At 39.9% G+C, this 19,316-nt stretch overlaps 1 protein-coding gene across 1 annotated transcript in view; it reads left to right on the top strand.

The window, feature by feature from the left end:
* Positions 1-19,316, top strand: part of CSMD1 (CUB and Sushi multiple domains 1) — a 611,399-nt gene that overhangs the window by 411,141 nt on the left and 180,942 nt on the right. Inside the window, exons 29-32 of the mRNA XM_028481319.1 lie at positions 2,068-2,271; positions 3,277-3,401; positions 3,772-3,868; positions 11,728-11,832. Of these exons, the coding sequence (XP_028337120.1) occupies positions 2,068-2,271; positions 3,277-3,401; positions 3,772-3,868; positions 11,728-11,832 (531 nt within the window). The remainder of the gene's footprint in view (positions 1-2,067; positions 2,272-3,276; positions 3,402-3,771; positions 3,869-11,727; positions 11,833-19,316) is intronic.

Genomic DNA, 19,316 nt, shown 5'->3' with positions numbered 1-19,316 from the left:
GACGGAGAGGAACGGGGTCTTGGAGAGAATAAACACAAACTGACTTTTAACTCAGGGACAGAAGCCGGAAATGCAGACTCCCAAGTGCATACCTTGTGGCTCTATTTCTCAAAGAGTCCGTTTGGGGTGGCAGACCCCTTTGCCCCTGAAGTATTTTTCAAACTTTATCTCGTGCCTCTTTTTATAAATAGAAAAACCTCATAGCGATAATTCACTGCCTATCAGTGAACTCTGATCTACAACCCGAGTACACGTCTCACCGGGATGAGGCTCAGCCGCCAGGCCCAGCATCAAAGACCATAAGATCCACACACCGTGGAGAACCCAGGGACGAGAAGGAAGTACGGGGTGGGGGGTAGTTACAGGATGCAGGCTTGTGCTGGGTGACTTGGGGCGGGGCCGCAGGCAGCGTGAGTTTGCTTTGGGTTCACCGCTGTCGGGTTCACTGTAACGATGGGCATCTTTGTTTTTATGTCGGGTGTAGAAGGAACAGAGCAGGGCTGCAGCTGTGATTAGTAGAGGTCATGATTCTGGTCAGTCCGGGGAGAGCGATTTCTCTTCTTTCTTGTGGCTCGCACAGTGTTGCCGATATCGCTTGTGATCACGAACAGGCAGTGGCCTCAGAGATTGTGTGCGGTCAACAGGAGGACAGCCAGCTCTCAGGCCGGGCGGCCACCAGGTGCCAGTGTCGGAGCTGCTGGCTACCTTTCTCAAAACCTTCAGGCTAACTGATGTCCCCACCAGCTGGAATATATTATTAGACTTTGTTCTTTGCTGTATAGTCTCTCTTTTTCATTTCCAAACGGACAGTTACGATATTAGACACGCTGGGGAAGTGTCAGCACTCCCTCCAGCCCCGGACTGCTCTCCGCTCCCCACCTCCCACCTCAGAGAATCGCTGGTCCGATGGGAAGGCCCCTGGGAATGAGGCCATCGGCTGGGCCTTATTACCAGCTCTGCTCTGGGACCGTGGTGCAAACTCCCGTTCCCCTCTGTTCCCTCCCAAGTCTTTCTGTACAGAATGAATTGTTTAATTGTAGGTTTTCCTATGGTATGGGTTTTTTTTTTAATTATGGTAACATGAGATTTACCCTCTCAGGTTAAATCCTTTAAGTCATTGTTTAAAATTAGCGGTGCCTAATGCAGCACCATTAACTAGAGGCACGGCTTTGTATGGCAGATCTTTAGGACTTGGGCGTCTTACATGACAAACTTTATACCTGTTTAACAGCAACTCCGCACTTGCCGCTCCCCGAGCTCGTGGCAGCCACCATCTGCTCTCTGCTTCTATAAGTTTGTCTCTCTTAATTGCTTCCTATGCGTGGGACCATGTGGCATTTGTCCTTCTGTGACAGGCTTATTCCACTTAGCGTAATGTCCTACGGGCCCATCCATGTTGTTGGAGATGGCAGGATCTCCTTCCTTTCTAAATGGCCGAATAGCATTCCATCGTATGTATGTACTGTATTATCTATCCACTGGTGGACATGGGGGTTGCTTCCATCGCTAGGCTATGGCAAATAATGCTGCTATGTACATGGTGGTGCAGCTATCTCTCCAGGAGACTGATTTCATTTCCTTCAGGTAAATACCCAGAAGTGGGATTGCTGGATCATATGGTAGTTCTATTTTTAATTTTGCTATTAAGTCACCATGGCCATTTATAAATAGTCCTTTATGTAACAGCTTTTCTTCCTAGAGTCTGAGGTCCTCGAGGATAAGTACAAGTTCTTAGTCATCTCATTATCCCTGGCGCAGTGATGTGGGTGCTTAACTAATTGTAAATGCATGAATATCACTCAGTCCTCGTAAAGCACTGACTCTCCATATGCCATGTTTTCCTCGTCAGAAATGGGAATGCAAGGTGGTCCTCAGGGTTGACATGAAGATGCGTGTAGATGTGAAAGTGCTCTCGCTAAATCGTCCCCTACGGAGACTGTGAAAGGCATTATTAATTTCCACATTAACATAAATTCTTTCTAGACTCATCTTAAATTCTATTTTCAAGGAAATATCATGGCTTCACGCTGCACATGCAGATGGTTGTGTTGTGTGTCTTGCCTCTAGCTGTTCCTCGGACCAGTGACACCCAGTGCAGCTCTGTCCCCGAGCCCAGATACGGGAGGAGAATTGGTTTGGAGTTTTCAGCAGGCTCCATCGTTCGCTTTGAGTGTAACCCAGGATACCTACTCCAGGGCTCCATGGCCATCCGCTGTCAGTCCGTGCCCAACGCTCTCGCTCAGTGGAATGACACAATCCCAAGCTGCGTAGGTAAGCGTGTGTCCCTAAGGTGGGATAACGTGCACGGGGTCCTCCGTCCCGGGTTCACAGCAGCACTAAAGAGCTGCTCTTCAGTCCACATGAACTGATCCATGCTCCAGACCTATTTAAAGGGCAGTTTATCAGAAATAATTGAGTAGCAGCCAAACCCTAAAAATTATTGTTTCATGGAACAACTCATCAGATTAACAAGTATGAAACATGTTTTCCTTCTCGATACTTGTTAAGTATGCTGTCTCAAGCCATGGGTATACAACATAATTTCATTTGGGGGAAAAATCACTACAATGTTGATTTGTTATATTACTTGTATAATGCCCTTTTAATAAATTGGTGCTGATGAAAGTCTGAAAAGTAATAGGTTAACGCAGCCTGAATAACAATGCCATTGTTAGTTATAGCTTATTTGCTTCATTTTGTGTAAGAACCTCCAGTGCAATCATGATTTAGCACTTGAATTCATCTGTGCATTTTAAGCCTCTCTTCTCCTCTCTGGATTTGCACGTAAATCCCATTAATATCATTTTGAGTTGCGCCTATGCATATAGAAAACTCTGCAGAGCTTCTTAAATTGTAGTAGGTCAGTTACTCTAAACAGCATTCACTTCACAGATGACATCGTTAGACAGTGCCTGAGACTTAGCAGCATAGCGGATAATAATCTATGGTATCGATCATTTAAAAGAGGACAGACTAGGTGGGAGGGGGACAGAGGGAGGAGATATGGGGATATATGTATACGTGTAACTGATTCACTTTGTTATAAAACAGAAACTAACACACCATTGTAAAGCAATTGTACTCCAATAAAGATGTTAAAAAAAAAAGAGAGAACAGACTAAATTTGACCTTGGCTAAAAATACCATTTAAAGTTCCATAGTCCATGTAAAATATCTCTTAATAGCTGACCACACAGTGAAAAAGAACACTAAGTACAAAATTAATGTTGTTCTTCGCTGTACTTTATTTTTGCTAAATATGGGTTTGTCTTTTAGTCCCCTGCAGTGGCAATTTCACTCAGCGGAGAGGTACAATTTTATCCCCCGGCTACCCTGAACCATATGGTAACAACTTAAACTGTATATGGAAGATCATAGTTACAGAGGGATCAGGAATTCAGGTAAGTTCTCAAAGCCCAGAGTCTACTAATAAACAAAGCTTGTGTCCACGGGTTTTTCCTTTCTTTTTTTCCGCTTTTTGTATTGGTTATTCTAAGTACATAAACCATAACCTGTTTCTCTTTTCTTACCATTTCTACAAAGTGTTTCTAATCATATTTCTACATGTGAAATAAAAATGATAGACTTTTAGAATAAAGTCTATCAGAAGTGCTATTTGTAGAAGTTTTTGGATGTCACTTCCATGATCTGTTTTCTTTGGTTTCGCTTTTCTCTTACATGTATAGTTTCAATTTCATGAAAGCCCTATTGGACGAGTCTAATTTTATTAAGCAACAAAATAAATATTAAGTTACTATTATTGTTTGGTAGATTCAAGTCGTCAGTTTTGCCACAGAGCAGAGCTGGGACTCTCTTGAGATTTACGATGGCGGCGATGTGACGGCACCGAGACTAGGAAGTTTTTCAGGTAAGGTGGCACCGACCCCCTTGTTTCTGTGCATCAGAATCATCAAACACTGACAAACTGCAAGAGGACACTCAGTGCTGACATTTCTCCAGGAGGCTCTTCTATATCCATAACAGTTTCTCTAGTGTTAGGAGTCTTAGAACAGGAGCACCAAAACGCAGCTGTGAAGGAGAGAGCTTTGTCATCCACGAGCAGCAGGGCTGCTGTGGAGGCAGTGGGTCACTTTTGTCGGACCCCCGAGCTGGGAAGAAAGAGTGGGTTATTACCCTGTGGACCCAACAGGGTGTCTCACTGAAGTTAATTGTGTGAGGTGGGGGGAATGAACTTCAGACTGGCTGATTTTCCTTTTCTCAGATGCCTGTTGCACGTGTTTGGCACAATTGGGGACCACGTAAGGAGGTGGTGGAGCAAGGGGGTAGGGGTACAGATGGCAGGTTGGGGACACACGTGAGAACTGAGAACAGGAGTAAACATGGAGCATGATGTGAACGGGCTTTCTCAATGACTGAGAGGGAGTTGGAAAAATGGAAATGAGGAAGGCTGGCATGGAGCTGGTTGTGACCGCTTTGAATGCGAGATATTGGTGTGAACTCATGGTCTTATATGTGTAGCTGTAGACATAGAGGAAGATGTAAGTGTGGATGTGGATGTGTGTGTGTGTGTGTGTACGTATTTCCTACCTCTGTCTTTTGAGAGGTGTAAAACAATAACCCCAGTAGCCATGAACCCACCTCATACCCAATTCTAGGTTTCTAGATATCACTTTACATACCATTCTCCCTTAAAGGAACTAGTGCTTCTTGGGAAGTTGCTTAATCCAAGGCTCTGATGGGAAAAGCACACATGATGAACCATCATTTCGTATAAAATAGAAATGTATGGATCCATACTGATGTAAATAGATACATGCGTGAACAGAATGAGTGAAAGAGAAAGCCTTCCCTTGCAGAATCCAAACTAATAAATCTAGAAGGAGATGGAATTAGAGAATCACCATTTGGCAACCATTAGGACAGTAAATGATTCACATTGGAGCATCAGTGAATGCTAAAACTAGTGTGTGAGATTTTGGTGAGGAACAGAGAGCCACAGTCTCAGTGTGTCTCCCCACCTAGGCCTTATTCACTGCAAAGGAGGAAAGAAGTAACTCAAGAGTCGAGAAGCCTGGCAGACGCCACCTTCCTCAGGCAGTCGTGTTAAGATCTCCAGTATCAGGACACCTGCACATTGGTGAACTGATAAACCTGCTCTCAAAACAAACAAACATATGAACAAAAAAGCTTGATTTGGCTTAGAATTGCAGTTGCTGTGGTGTGTAAATACCCCCACCAGGGCTGATTGCAAACAACCAGCATGATGTCACTAAAAGCTGAGTTGGAGAGGAAGTGCCCTGAATTAGCCTCTGGAAGCGTCCCAAGGCAGCTCCCTCACACCCCTGAGAGCCGGCAAATATGGTGACCTCTGAAGAATACAGCATCACATTTTGATATTCTTTCCAAAAATGCATCACCATCTGAATCTAGTCACAGAGAACATCAGACATTCTCTTTGGAAGTTATGTTGCTAAAGAAAAATCATTTTATTAAATGCCTTCATCTTTTTTGGAGGACTGGTTTTGAAGTTTGGCTGCACGGAGACTTACGGCAGTGAAAACATCTGATTTATTACTGCACAGCAGCCCTGCGTGTTTTGTTTTGTTGTTTTTAAACTACTCACTCCCAATCTCTTGTAATGCCATTTTCTAAACTTATGTTCGAGTGTAGTCTCAGCTTAAATGAATATTGATATAATACTAAAATTATTAGTATAGGTGAGAAGCCCCTATGTAAACAACAACAACAAATCCTTTTCCGGCATGCATTTGATTAACTTACAAAATGTTAAAGAAAAATATTTCACAGGAGCAATTTTTATTAAGTTTTATCATAGTGTAATTTGTAAAAAAATTCTTTTTGAATTATAGTTTTCTAAAATAAAAATTGATTTTGAAAAATATTTTACACACAAAAAGTGGCTTGTGTCTTTCAAAAGTATCAAGTTCATGAAAGGGAAAGAAAGATTAAGAAACTATTCCAGACCAAAAAAAACTGAAGGGAAGTAATCATGGATGGAGTACTTTTGCTGGAAAACCCATTATTGGCAGATTGTCGAAATTCCAGTGATTTCTGTAGAATACATGGTACTGTTGCATTTGTGTTAGTTTTGTTTGTTTTTGTTTTTGGGTTTTTTTAAAAACTGCTCTGTCTGAAGAAATGCACAATGAGTTTTTACAAGAAGTGAGTCATCATGTCTACAATTTGCTCACAGAGGGTTTAGAATAAAATAATTTTACACACATATGTGTTGTGGAAACAGACATAGATATCATTATTATGTAATATATGGCCAGATAGTGGGTATATGGGCGTTTTCTGTACTATATTTGCAACTTTAAGTTAAAAATTATTTAAAATATTTTAAAAGGAGTCTTTTTTTAACTTTATATGGAAGAAATGACACATCAGCCATGAAATCTGAATATGTTTTAAAATGTTTAAAATACGTTTTACACTTTCTTGTTACCATGATAACTTTCAAAATATTTACAAAGGAGAATCTGAAGCCATTTTAAAAGTTAGTTGTTGACTGAAAACAAACAAGAATGGGTAGTTGTTAGAGGTACATATTTCTGGAAAAATGATTGACTGACTTCTTGAATAAATTCAATTTTTTGATTTTCCTTTTCTGTCTGGATAGCCATGTGTATGTAGGACTCACATTGTAAGCCATTTAAAATCATTTTGGGAAGTAGACAGCTTATAAATTTTAAGTGGATAAGACAGAGCAAAATTCATACCAATTTGTAGCTGACAATCGGGATTAAGGGAAAGTAAATATCCATGTGCTGCGAGTGGAGTCTGCAGAGCTGTAATGCAGTTTCTCAGCTTTCTGTGTGTGCGGTTCTATCTAGGTCACAGTGAGACAATGTGATCAAAAGTATTCTGCCTGTGGCAACAGTTTTAAAAAAAAATCTCTCAGTTGATTTTTTTTTTTTTTTTTTTTTTCGGTACGCGGTCCTCTCACTGTTGTGGCCTCTCCCGTTGCGGAGCACAGGCTCCGGACGCGCAGGCTCAGCGGCCATGGCTCACGGGCCCAGCCGCTCCGCGGCATGTGGGATCTTCCCGGACCGGGACACGAACCTGTGTCCCTTGCATCGGCAGGCGGATTCTCAACCCCTGCGCCACCAGGGAAGCCAGGGAAACCCTCTCAGTTGCATTTTGAACGGTGGTAATAAGCTTCTTCTGAGAGTCCATTCTGAGCAGAGCCCTAAGGGGGAGCCCCCTGCAGGGGTGCGCAGGGCAGGACTCTCTGTGGCTGCAGCAGGTGCCGGCCGCCTGGCATCCTCCCAGTACCCCCAGCACGCCTCATATGCCACCTGGGGCATTGAGATCCAGCATCTTTTGTAGGAAAACAAATGACAATATATCATCACAGAAGTACAAACAGGACTGTCGTTCATGAATTTACTTGCTGCAATTAATACGAACATTTAGGAGGGGACGTGATAATCCACAAAGCACTTTCACACACACAGCACATGTATGACTCACATATAAGGGATGTACTATTATCTTTATTTTACAGAATTAGAACATACTCAAATCTTTTCAGTGACAGAACTGATTTGTGTCAGAGTCAGGAATGGAAGCAGTTTCTCTGATTCCACTGTAACACAGTTAGGGAAGATAAAGAAAAAGTCAAAAGTGTGTGTTGAGTACCTGTGTGTGGAAATGACTTGGCTGGGGGCTGGAGGCTATTAAATACACTGATTACCTGAAGTTACAGGTAAAACCAGGCAGAAAGTAGTACAGGTGCTATAATTAAAACTTACCTGGTTAGATAACATTGTTCTTTCTGCAGACATTATCCAAATATACAGAAATAATACATGAGTGAGAGGACAGCAAACGTCATACAATTTGAACAAAAATGGGTTAAAACTGGAGTTTTGGGTGGATGTCTCCTTCTTGTCTTGAGGTCACCCCACTTTGCAACATTCCCCTATCTGTACTCCATTAGCTATTAATTAGTTTCAAGGACTAATCTCTCTTTATATGTGTCTGCTGACCAGCAGGAATAGGCTTATGTTTCCCCCTCCATGACTGTGCAAATAAAAAAAGTCTATGTATGTATGTATGTATCTATCTATCTATCTATCTTCATCCATCAAACCAAGGTCAGATAACAAAGGGGTTAAATCTGAAGACATTTTCTAAATGTTTATCATTCAACAAACACTTAGAGTGTCTTGTAGTGAATTATATAGTAATGGTTCTGCTCCGAAAAGACCCCCACCTCCCAGAGACAGCCCCACCTTGGTAGGCAGGGGAAATGGATTGAGACACAGGCCCCCAAATCTCAAGTGGGGAATCCAGCTTCCAAAGAATTTACACACGTGTGGGCATACACATGCGCCCCACCCCCACCCCCCACACACAGAGTCTTTAAGGAGTGGACCTGGTGTTTTCTTTTGTCCTCCATTTATCACTGTTCTTCTTGCAAAACAGTCTAGTAACAGTCTTTATACTGACTGGCCAAAGACACAGTCGGTATACACATTACTAGTTAAATAAAGCACATCTTCAAACTGAGGGTGAAACTATAAACCCCCAAAGAGTTTTTAAGAGACTCTACATGCTAATCCAAGGTCAAGAAGTCCTTAATATATTTTTAGAATATATTTTTAGGAATCAATAAAAACTCATTGGCATTTGGAATAGGATATTTTATTGGGATGCTATTTGCATCTCACCCCGCTGGTATTTTTCCCAACCTCATTCCATGAGAGAGCCGGGTCTTTGCTTGTGCCTTGGCCTAGATGGAGAAAACCCTCTCCTCGCTCCGCTCTTGCAAGAATCTCGGCTTTTGAAAGCAGAGGGGGCGGTGATGAAGTGCTTGAGGAGACTGACAGCAAAGACGGGTAGAGAGTTCCCCAGGCCTGGGCTCCCTCTGGGAATTTCAGGTGTCATTGAATTCCTGCAGGGTCACATGGAGGCAGCAGGACCTCAGAAGGACGGTGGTAGCCTGATGCACTCAGAAAGGCCGAGAGCATCTGTCAAAGGCCTTGGAACTCCTGGGATCCAAGGGACCGTGTGAGCTTGGGGAATGAGCCCCTGGGAAGTAAAAAGCAGAGAACCAAAAGTCTGGGACTGTTTACCATCCTGGGGCAGAGAAGGAATCCCCAGTAACGAAATTTCGCAGGAGGACTCCTCAGAGCAGATTGAAGTTGATTTGGAATTTTAATAAAATACATCTCTTACACCCATGTCTAGAAATGAAATTTGTAAGAATTATACATGTGTAAAAAGATTATTTTGTGTGCAGAATAAGGACTGTGCAGGGAGAAGGCAGAAAGGACTTTGAAAATCAGTGGTGGCTATTTCAGACGAGAGCTGTAAGCGGCGACTGCTGAGAAGGTTCGCAGTGGCAGACTGATGAGAACCTTGACAGTTCCACATTCTGTACGGCAAGATCGGTCGGTCGCTCGTCGTCCTTAAGTATTTAACGAAGATCAAGTCTTTGAGGCTCTATCCTAATCAGGGGAATCTCTGCTTTGCACCAGGTCAGAAAGTAATTGATTTGGAGAGGTGGTTAAAAGGTGGTTAAAAGGCTCCTCTGGCTGGGTAAACACGTATTTATTGAATGAATAAGTAAGAGGCTTAGTTTGAGAAGAGTGGAGATTTTGGAATGAGTAGGAATAAGAAAGGCAAAATGGATAGAGGAGAGGGAAAGAGCATCCCAGACTACGATTATGGGGACACCTTGAACAGGAAAATGAGTTGTGAGAAGCAGCTAGAAATGCAGGTAGTCGTTAGATCAGGCAGGGTCTTTAGGTCAGATCAAGGAGGCTGAAATTTTATCCTAAGATGACCAGGAATCTAGGAGAACTGCAACATGACATAATCATGTGTCCATCTTAAAAAGAGCTTTCAGACTCCTGAGTGGAGAATGAATTGGATTGGGGCAACAGTAGATTCAGGAAACAAGTTAGGAGTGTGGTACTATCCCCTCATCCTGGTTAATAGCACTGGTGGCTTGTGCTGGGATGATGGTGGTCAAATGGAGAGATGGAGTGAGTGAAACCAAGACGGATGGAGGAGGCTGGCTCGTTAGGGCCTGCCGGCTGCCTGTAGGGCAGCACAGGTCACGGAGAGGGAGGGGGCCTCTAATGGGAGGACTTCAGTGGGTGTTAACAGTGTGGATGGACGTGGGGACACAGGAGGTCACCCAGGCTCTGCAGGGATGATTTTGAGTTGAGTTGTGTTCACATCATCTTCCAAGAGCCTTTGGCAACCAAGTGATGGGACAGATGGCTGGAGTCCTTACCTGGAGTCGTTGGTTTAATTACAGCTGTCGGAGGATCTTAGAATCATTTAAGCAGAGAGTGAAGGGTGACAAAGGATATTATCCTCGCAACATTCTTCATCTGTCTTGGATAATTAGCAGTTTATTTCCTTGTTTTGTTATTTAAAGTTATATTTCTTTCTTTATACGTTAGCATCATCTTCATCTGGTAATTTGCCTGCACCGTGATGAGTTTTACGTGCTGGATAGTTCCTTCACATATAGGAAGTGTGTACTTATTCAGAGAATGATTTGAATACAGTAGAATATCAAGCATGTACCCTTTAGGTAAAAAGGGATTTAAGCTAGCTTATTGTATTCCCATATTATAAGACATTCCGACTACACGTTTTACACTTCTGGCTGATGAACACACGCTTTTCCTCGGCACCTTGGATACCATGGCTTTTTTGTCACCCTGGTCCTCAGCATCACTAAATCTCCTGATTCGTCAGCTGCTATAATGTAGGTTAAGAACATTTTAATTAAATGAGGCATTATGTAAAATCTGTATTTTCCTTTCCATGTGTGTTTCATTGAAATCATTTGCAGATCTCAGAAAGAACATTATTCAGTACGAGTCACACAGGGATAGAGAAGAGAATATATAGTCAAAAGCAACCTCTTCTGGATAATACATTGCGTCAGATCTACAGTCTAACTGCTTCCCCAACCTCCATACGACTTGCGTGTCGAGACTTTGTCCCCTCTTTGTTCATGACGAGTAAAAAAAAAAAGCAAATGGTTATGTTGAAAAAAGAAAACAATCCGAAGAATCAAATGAATGGTAAAGCGTAAAAATTTGTGTGTTTTCACTGGTATGATAAAGAGATGTCACATCTGCCTGAGGAGGGCAGAGAAAATGTGGAATTTCTTACTGGACCTGGATGAAGAGAGTCGCTAAAAGTATAACTATCAAAGCCAATACTGGGGTTAAATATGTGACGATCAGACAAGTTAAAGGGATCTGTAACCCTAAACAAATATCCTCAGTGACTTTTTCTGAAGTTTAGTTGACTTACAATATTGTGTTAGTTTCAGGTGTGCAGCAAAGTGATTCTGTTAAATATGTATATATTTTCAGATGATTTTCCACTATAACCTGAAAATTTTAAGTGATTATAAGTTATTACAAGTTAATGAATATACTCCCTGTGCTCTACAGTATATTGTGTTTATCTATTTTATGTACAGTGGTGTGCATCTACTAATCCCAAACTCTTAATTTATCCCTCCCTCCCTTCCTCCCTCTCCCCTTAGGTAACCATGAGATTGTTTTCTATGCCTGTGAGTCTCTTTCTGTTTTGTAAATAGATTCATTTGTATTATATTTCAGATTTCACATATAAGTGATATCCTATAACATTTGTCTTTCTCTAACCTATATCACTCAGTATGATATCCTTACTGATTTTATAATGCGAAGAGTGAACGCGTCACTGACGTGAACGCTCAACCTGCATCACTTCTCACAGGTACCACGGTGCCAGCACTGCTCAACAGCACATCCAATCAGCTCTGCCTGCACTTCCAGTCGGATATCAGCGTGGCAGCTGCTGGCTTCCACCTGGAATACAAAAGTAAGGTCACCTGTTTCTGCATCTGCCTTTCACTGGGATATTGAGTAATTTTCTTAAAGGGAGAATAGAGCCCTGCCCTTATTACACAGTGAAATTTTATTCTAAAACTATGTTTGGAAGTTCCACAAACTTGGGTGTTACAAAACCGATCTCTATGAACTAGGTTATTATTATGTTATATAATTTTATAACAATTATAATATTTATAATATAGAAATTTATAATAGAACATATAATATATTTATAATATATAATTATAATTATAATATATTCTTATATTGAACTATATCTTTATTATATTATATATTATAATTATATTATGAAAGACAATAGGGAAATGAAGAATTTAGCATCTGGAATAATTAGATAAAACATCGACTATGCTTTTGGGTTGTTTGTGTTAAAAAAAAAGTACAAAATAACCATTTGTAATATTACTAGTTTTCTTGTGAGTGATAGCAGATATTCATGTAAGTTTCCAAAATTGTAGAAAGTCATAATTTCCAAATAGATTATGGTCATAAGCCTTTTCTATTTCTAGTCTCAGAGGCTGGTAGAATCAGACTAGCAAAGAGCAGCCACTTCAGTGCCTGCCTTTGTGTATTATTCATTTCAATTGGAAGAAGGTAACGCAAAGTAGATGCTAACCTTTTAAAAATGGATGTGAGTCTGAGTTAACAGTCTGATAAATGGGATGACAAAGGTCAAATACACAAATCTTCTTTGGCGTTTGATTATGCAGGTAAACCTTGTAAAAGTGAAATAAGAATTTCCAATGAGAGTAAAGTTTATTTTAGGACATGTTTTCAAGCACTAAAAATGCTTAATGTTGATATTCATCTCCTTTAATAAGCATTTGCAAATAAGCAAATACATGGATAAGCTTTAATAAGTGATCCTTTGAATTGAAATGAACAGTTTGCTGGGATGTAAATGCATGCATGTTTTTGAAAGGCCAGGTTTCCAGCTGATGATAAATATTCTGAACCAGACGCAAACCACAGGGCTGTTTCGTATTCCGGTTAAATTTCCCTACTTATTACAGGCATTTGTATGCAAGTTTATTCCAATTTATTTGAATAGGACTACTTTAGTGACAGCGTAAAATGATACTATGGATGCTATTTATGTAGGTTATGTCTGGAAAAATCTGCTACTTTGATACATTTTGTGAACATCTGTAGATACGAAACTATAAACCTTATTTATGATAGTGTTAATAAATTCACTAATATTTTTAGCAGTGTTAGAATTGTTGAATGTGCTTATTTCTTCCTCTCAAAGTTATCTTGTGGCTTCTGGCTCTTCACTCCTTATAGAAAGAGGTGCTAGTAAAATAATTAGTCTACAATAACTGTGTACAATTATCTGTGTGCTCACACAGACTTCAGCTCCAACAATATAGTAATTACCTACATTTCACTTTATTCTCAGCTGATAAAATTCATTAAAAGAGAGACGAACATATTTCTTACTGAAATTAATCTTGTTCAAGAATCTTAAGGCCTTGTTTCATTACTTAATGTATTTATTTTTTACTTGGCCACACGGAATGCTGCGTTTTCATTTGTGATTTTCTTTTCTGAGTGGTTGTTTTCGGACGCTAACAGCATTCTGAGGGTCATGGCATTACCTTCCATGTACTTAGAGGCAGTCATTTCTCTGTTCTAATTCTTTGTGTCAGTTTAAAATTTGGATTATACAAAGTGTTGGTAGAATTAATCTTATTAAGGTGAACACTAAAGAGCAGAAGGACTGTGGAAGTAAGTTTTCAAAAGATTATCTAATATTCTTAATCTATTAACATATTTTTGCATCAACCTTAAAATGTGTATTGCCAATCCACATGTCTCTAAATTCAGACTTTTTGCTACAATATATATCCATGTAATAATAGTAAAAACAACAACAAGCACACATTTATGCCTGGTCCTACCCTAAACGTGTTACGGCTGCTTACTCATTTGTCCTCAGAAAACACCATTTTTGAGGTACGCTCAGTTTTTAAAGGAGAAGGAACAGAACCTAGCATGTGTTCAGCCTGCCCGGGTCAGAGTCAGACTGCTAACGACTTACAGAATGAACACAGGTAGACACAGATGTGTTTCATCACAAATGCAGTTTACTGAGCACCTGTCCAGATATCCCAACTGTCCAATCAGAAAGAGCACACAGACTGCCCCTCTTTACAGGTGGTGACACCACCTGTCACTAGTAGCTGAATGGCATGTGGAAGATAAAGAAGCTTGGGAGTCAGTCTTGGAGATCCAGTTCTAGATCCAGCTCTGGCCCTAAAACCTAAGCTGTATGGCAAGTCCACGCCTGCTTCCATCTGAGGAGTCTGGGTTTTCGCATAGGGAGGTGAAGGCTAGGCCCTGTTAATTGTAATGGTCCATAATTCCAAACGAACACGGATAGGAACTTCTCAAACAAAAAACAAACACTTTATCTGAAGGGATGAGTTGTAAAATATTAATGATAGTGAAAGTGATTCCCGGGAGGTCTGGTGTGGTATATGTGATCTAGATTCTCTGTGATCTTATACGATCCAGCTAGAAGGTCAAAAGACCAGCATCTTTGAATGCTTCATACAAGCCTGTAGCCATCTAGCCGCTTTTATGTTTTTGGACTTGATTGGAAATTTGAGTTAGGCAGCAGAAGGATACAAGCCTCACTCTTGCTCTGAGCTCCAATCTGAAGAAAAAGAGCCAAACAAAAACTTTAGCTTTCTGGGAACTTTAAATTATAGATATGGGAACAATGGTGACATTGGTTTATATTGGAAAATACGAAATCTGACCCTGAGGTATATAGCATGGAGCCTGCTCCTGGGGAACAATATGGCAGTAACTGTTCTTGGATTCAGCGCGAGACAATATATACAGTCTTGCCTCATTATCCGTGGGGCATTGGCTCCAGGAGCCCCCCCCCCACCGTCTCCCCTCGTGGGTACCAGAATCCACAGGTTCTCTGGCCCCTTAAATGAAGTGCTGTCGCATTTACACCTAACCTATGCACGTTCTCTCATATACTTTAAATCATCTCTGGATTACTTATAATAACTAATGTGATGTAAACGCTACATAAACAGTTGTAAATAGAAAGGAAATACTATGTAAATTGTTGCCAACCTGTGTCAAATTCAAGTTTCGCTTCTTGGAACTTTCTGGAATGTGTTTTCTCAAAAATTTTTGAACCGTGGTTGGTTGAATCAACAGATTCAGAACCCGTGGATACAGAGGCCAGTTGTATATGTACATATTTATAAACAAGTTTATTTCAGTGGAATTTGGTGGGAGGAGGACAAATAAGATTAAACACATGAGCTCTGTTGGAGTGTTTGTACTGATCCTATTTGTATCTTGTTGATTTTTTCCCTCTTTTCCTGACAGCTTTTGGTTTAACTGAGTCTTTTTATTGCTCCAATTTATCTCCACTATGGACTAATTAGATAAACTCTTAAAAATGTTAATGGTCTCCCTAGACAGGTTTCAAATATGCATCTTTAATATAACACAGCTTACCTGCAAATAATATTATGTCACTTAATGGGTAGTGAAACTTACAAGCGTATACTTCTAATTTCCTCTTTCCATCCATTATGTTATTATTGTCTTACATGTTATAAAGCCCACAAAACATTTTTACTGTTTTTGCTTTAGATATTGATCTTTCAGAGTGGATAAAAATGAGAAAACTAAATATTTTATATTTACCTGTTTTTAGCATCTTTGGAGCTCTTTATTTCTTTGGCTGAATCCAAGTTTCTGTCTAAAATTTTTCTGTCTGAAGAACTTCTTTTGACTCTTCTAGTGAAGGTCTGCAGACAAAGAATTCTCCCAGCTTTTGTTTTTCTGAAAGTCATCATTTTACCTTCATTTTTGAAAGATATTTTGGCTGGGTGTAGAAATCTGGGTTGAAAGTTCTTTTCAGTATGTTAAAAATGCCACTTCATTGTCTTATTTCATAGTTTGTGATGAGAAGTAAGCTGTATTTCTTATGGCTATGCATTTGTCCCTGTTCTCTGGCTTCCTTTAAGAATTTTTCTTTATTTTCATCAGGTAGACTATGGTATGTCTAGATAGATTTGTGTGTGTGTGTGTGTGTGTGTGTGTGTGTGTGTGTGTGTGTGCACGCACGTGCGCGTGCGCTTGATATTCATCCTGTTCAGGGTAAACTTATATTCTTGGATCTAAGGTTTGATGTCTTTTATTATTTATGAAAAATTGTTGACCATTATCATTACAAATATTTCTTTTCCCCCATTATCTTTTCCTGTTTCTTTTGGGACTCTAATTACATGTCTGTTAAGCCTGTTGATACTGTATCACAGTTCTTGTTCCTCAGTTCTGTTTTATTCACACTTTCTCTTTGTGTTCCAGTTTATGTAGTTGCTATTAACCTTTGATTCTCTGAATCTTTCCTTAGCTGTGTTAAGTCTGCTAATGAGTCTATTGAAATAATTCTTCATATCTGATATTGTGTTTTGCCCCTTGAATTTCCACTTGATTCTTTCTTATAATTATTGTCTCTCATCAGTAATTACTCCATCTCTTCATGCATGCTATCTTTTCCACTAGATCTTTTAACATATTTTTTATGTTTAATATCCCTGTCTTATATTTCCACAGAGTCTGGTTACTTACTTCATCTCTAGGCAAAGGGTTGTTATTTCTTGAATATTTTATTAAAGGTGGACACCACGAGTAGTACCGTAGAGATTGCGGTTAATATTTGTGCCTGGGAATGGGCACCACTTTTGTTAGCCTGTTGATCAGGAGCTGCACTGGGTTTGAGTTCCGTTGTCGCTATGGTTACTTGCAGAGCATCAAATTCCTCAGTGGTGAGCTGGCACTGCCAAGTGCCTAATTGGGGGCTTTTTCTCAGTGTCGTTACTCCACTCTGAGCTGTCAGTCCTCCCTAAACACCTTTTCAAAAGAGGTGGCATCTCCCCCAGTAGTAGACGCTGTTGCTTGTCTCTCTGTGTTAAGCTTACACTGGAGTCAGAGTTGCTCTGTGATTCTCTTCGAGCCTAAGTCAAACCTTGAGAGTCTGCACAGAGTGGGGTGGGGTGTTCTCAGCATTCCTGCCCCCCTCCCAAGGTCGTCAGGGTCTACCTATGGTTGGCCTTTGAGGAGTGTTTGCTGACTGTCCCCTAGTGCTAGAAGACCATGGTCTTGGTGCTGATATAGCGTCTTAAGCTCATACTGGCTTTCCTGCCACACCCCACATGTAGACTTTCTTTTTTCGTACACCTTTCTCCAAGCTTCAGTGCCCCTTTCCCTGTGCCCTGGAGGGAACAGGTTTTGCTGCTCATCCCCCCAGTGGTTTAACACGTTTGTTTCCTAAAAGTGAAAGGTTTCGGGAAGTGCATCGGATTTCATGCCCCTCTCCACAGAAACGTTGATATTTGGTGGTGGTAAGGGAGAGGCTCACTCCAGGCTCCTACCATGCCCCCAGTATCTCTCTTAATTAGTCAATGGAGGCATGTGTAAGGAAGGGCAGACTCTCCTCTGTCTGGGGCCCTGAGCTACTGGAGACCCATGCTCAGGTACTGGCCATTTGCTAAAGTGTTAGCTGACGTATCATTGCCTGTGTGTGAGTTGGTCCTTTCTCTCCTGTGATCTGTCCCAGTGACAGTTTGTGTGTCCTCCCTCTCCTTGAAGGCACTAATCCTTTGGAACTGATGTCACCTGGATACCTGAAACCTCAGCTCTCTGATGAGTTCAAGAAAGGTTATGATTTTATAGTTCAGCTTTTTCTCATTGTTAAAGTGGGAGTGAGGTTGTATTTTACAGATTTCTATATCCCAAGTAGAAGTGGAAGTCTTTTTATGGGTTTTAAAATTGCTCTAGTTCAAGGCTAGATGAATACTAAAATTATTTATTTAGATTAACCATAGAGAAACTTTTCTTGAATGTCCAGTTTTTAAACAAAATTATCTATCCATCTGTAACTATCATCTATCTATCTAGTACATGTAACTTTAAAGTAGTGAGATAGGTTTCTTCATAACTGTGAACAAATTCAGAGATATTTACAGATAAATTATATAGAATTAAATGTAATATATATTTACATTACAAATACATTATTAGCAGAATAAACCCATCTAGTTGAGACAATCTCCCTTTAGAGGTTGCTTGAAATAGAAACTACTTATCTCGATTTTTGCACATAGCAGTGCTTGTTTAATAGTCACACTTTACATTACTAAAACCTTCTTTATTAAATTAGACTGGTATTGTGCCTGAGCTTACACATAGTTCTGTCTTGCTATGTTGGGAGATACTTAATTTCTGGGTCTGCAGGGAACCATATAAGACCTCGTCGAATGGCATCTATGCCAGATTAATGTCATAAACCCAATGAGTGTGTTTGACCTCAAGTGAAAGGCTCCTGCAATTATTCAAGACTATTTAGTGCTGATATATGGCACTGAGTCCAAACAGCACCAAAATAATTCTATATATGAAAGTTTTTTTTATTTCACTGTCTTTCTCGAGACCTTTTTCCTCTCACACTCACTACTGGGAAACCCATTGGAGTTAACAAAATATTTCTAGAGTCTATGAGATATGACATTTGACCCCTGGAACGCAAGTGAAATAGAGAAGCTACTGTGCAGTGTGAATTTCAGATGTCCTACAAAGCAGAAAGTTAGCTATTCTACTCTAAACAGTAGCCCAGCAGAGGACATGGTCTGATGTGGAAGCCATTCTCCCATGTCTAAGACTCTGGCCCTTTGATACAGAACATTATACAGATGGGTCAGAGCCTGGAACATGTAAGCTATGGCCATGACAGCCTCGTGTAAGAGAGAGAAGGAGACAATAATTTTTTTTTTTATAAAAAGACAATAATATTGCAGTAGCACATTTACAATATATTTATTCTGAAAAAGAAAGGAGTTTGAATTAGTGATTTGTAGTTATTATGAAAAAACAATAAAAATTTCAGAGAAAAGTAAATATAGTAACTCTTTCATTGTTTGAAATGAATGCTTATCCTTTACAAGGTAGAGTCAAATGGAGATTTTTTTCACATTTAGCATGCTTGCAAGTTCGGTGTATTAATTGTCATTAATTAAAATGATTATTATAAAATAAATATAAAGTATTTTACTATTATCAGACTTAAAGTTTTTCTCAAATATTATTTGACCTAGAGCTGACTGTAATATAATAGTATTTCAAAAACAAGTTCAAAACTTATTATACATGATTAAGTCCTTCTCATATGTATTTAATTTGTAGTTACGTGTATAATGAAAAATAATATTATATAGCATTATATAGCATGAATCTGATAAGATCTCACTCAAACGATAAATACTCAGATGAATAAAAAATAGATTAGAAAAAAAGATAACCTGTCCGTTCTTCAAGTATTTGGTGCAACTTAAAATAAAACTAAGTATACAACAAAGAAATTATTAAAATAAAGAAAATTTTAAAAGGCAACTAAACTAAAGAGAAAGATAT

The sequence above is a fragment of the Physeter macrocephalus genome, chromosome 20 (assembly GCF_002837175.3).
Source record: "Physeter macrocephalus isolate SW-GA chromosome 20, ASM283717v5, whole genome shotgun sequence".
Lineage (NCBI taxonomy): Eukaryota > Metazoa > Chordata > Mammalia > Artiodactyla > Physeteridae > Physeter > Physeter macrocephalus.
Note: the sequence above shows the minus strand (reverse complement) of the source record. Positions and strands in the feature narration are given on the sequence as shown.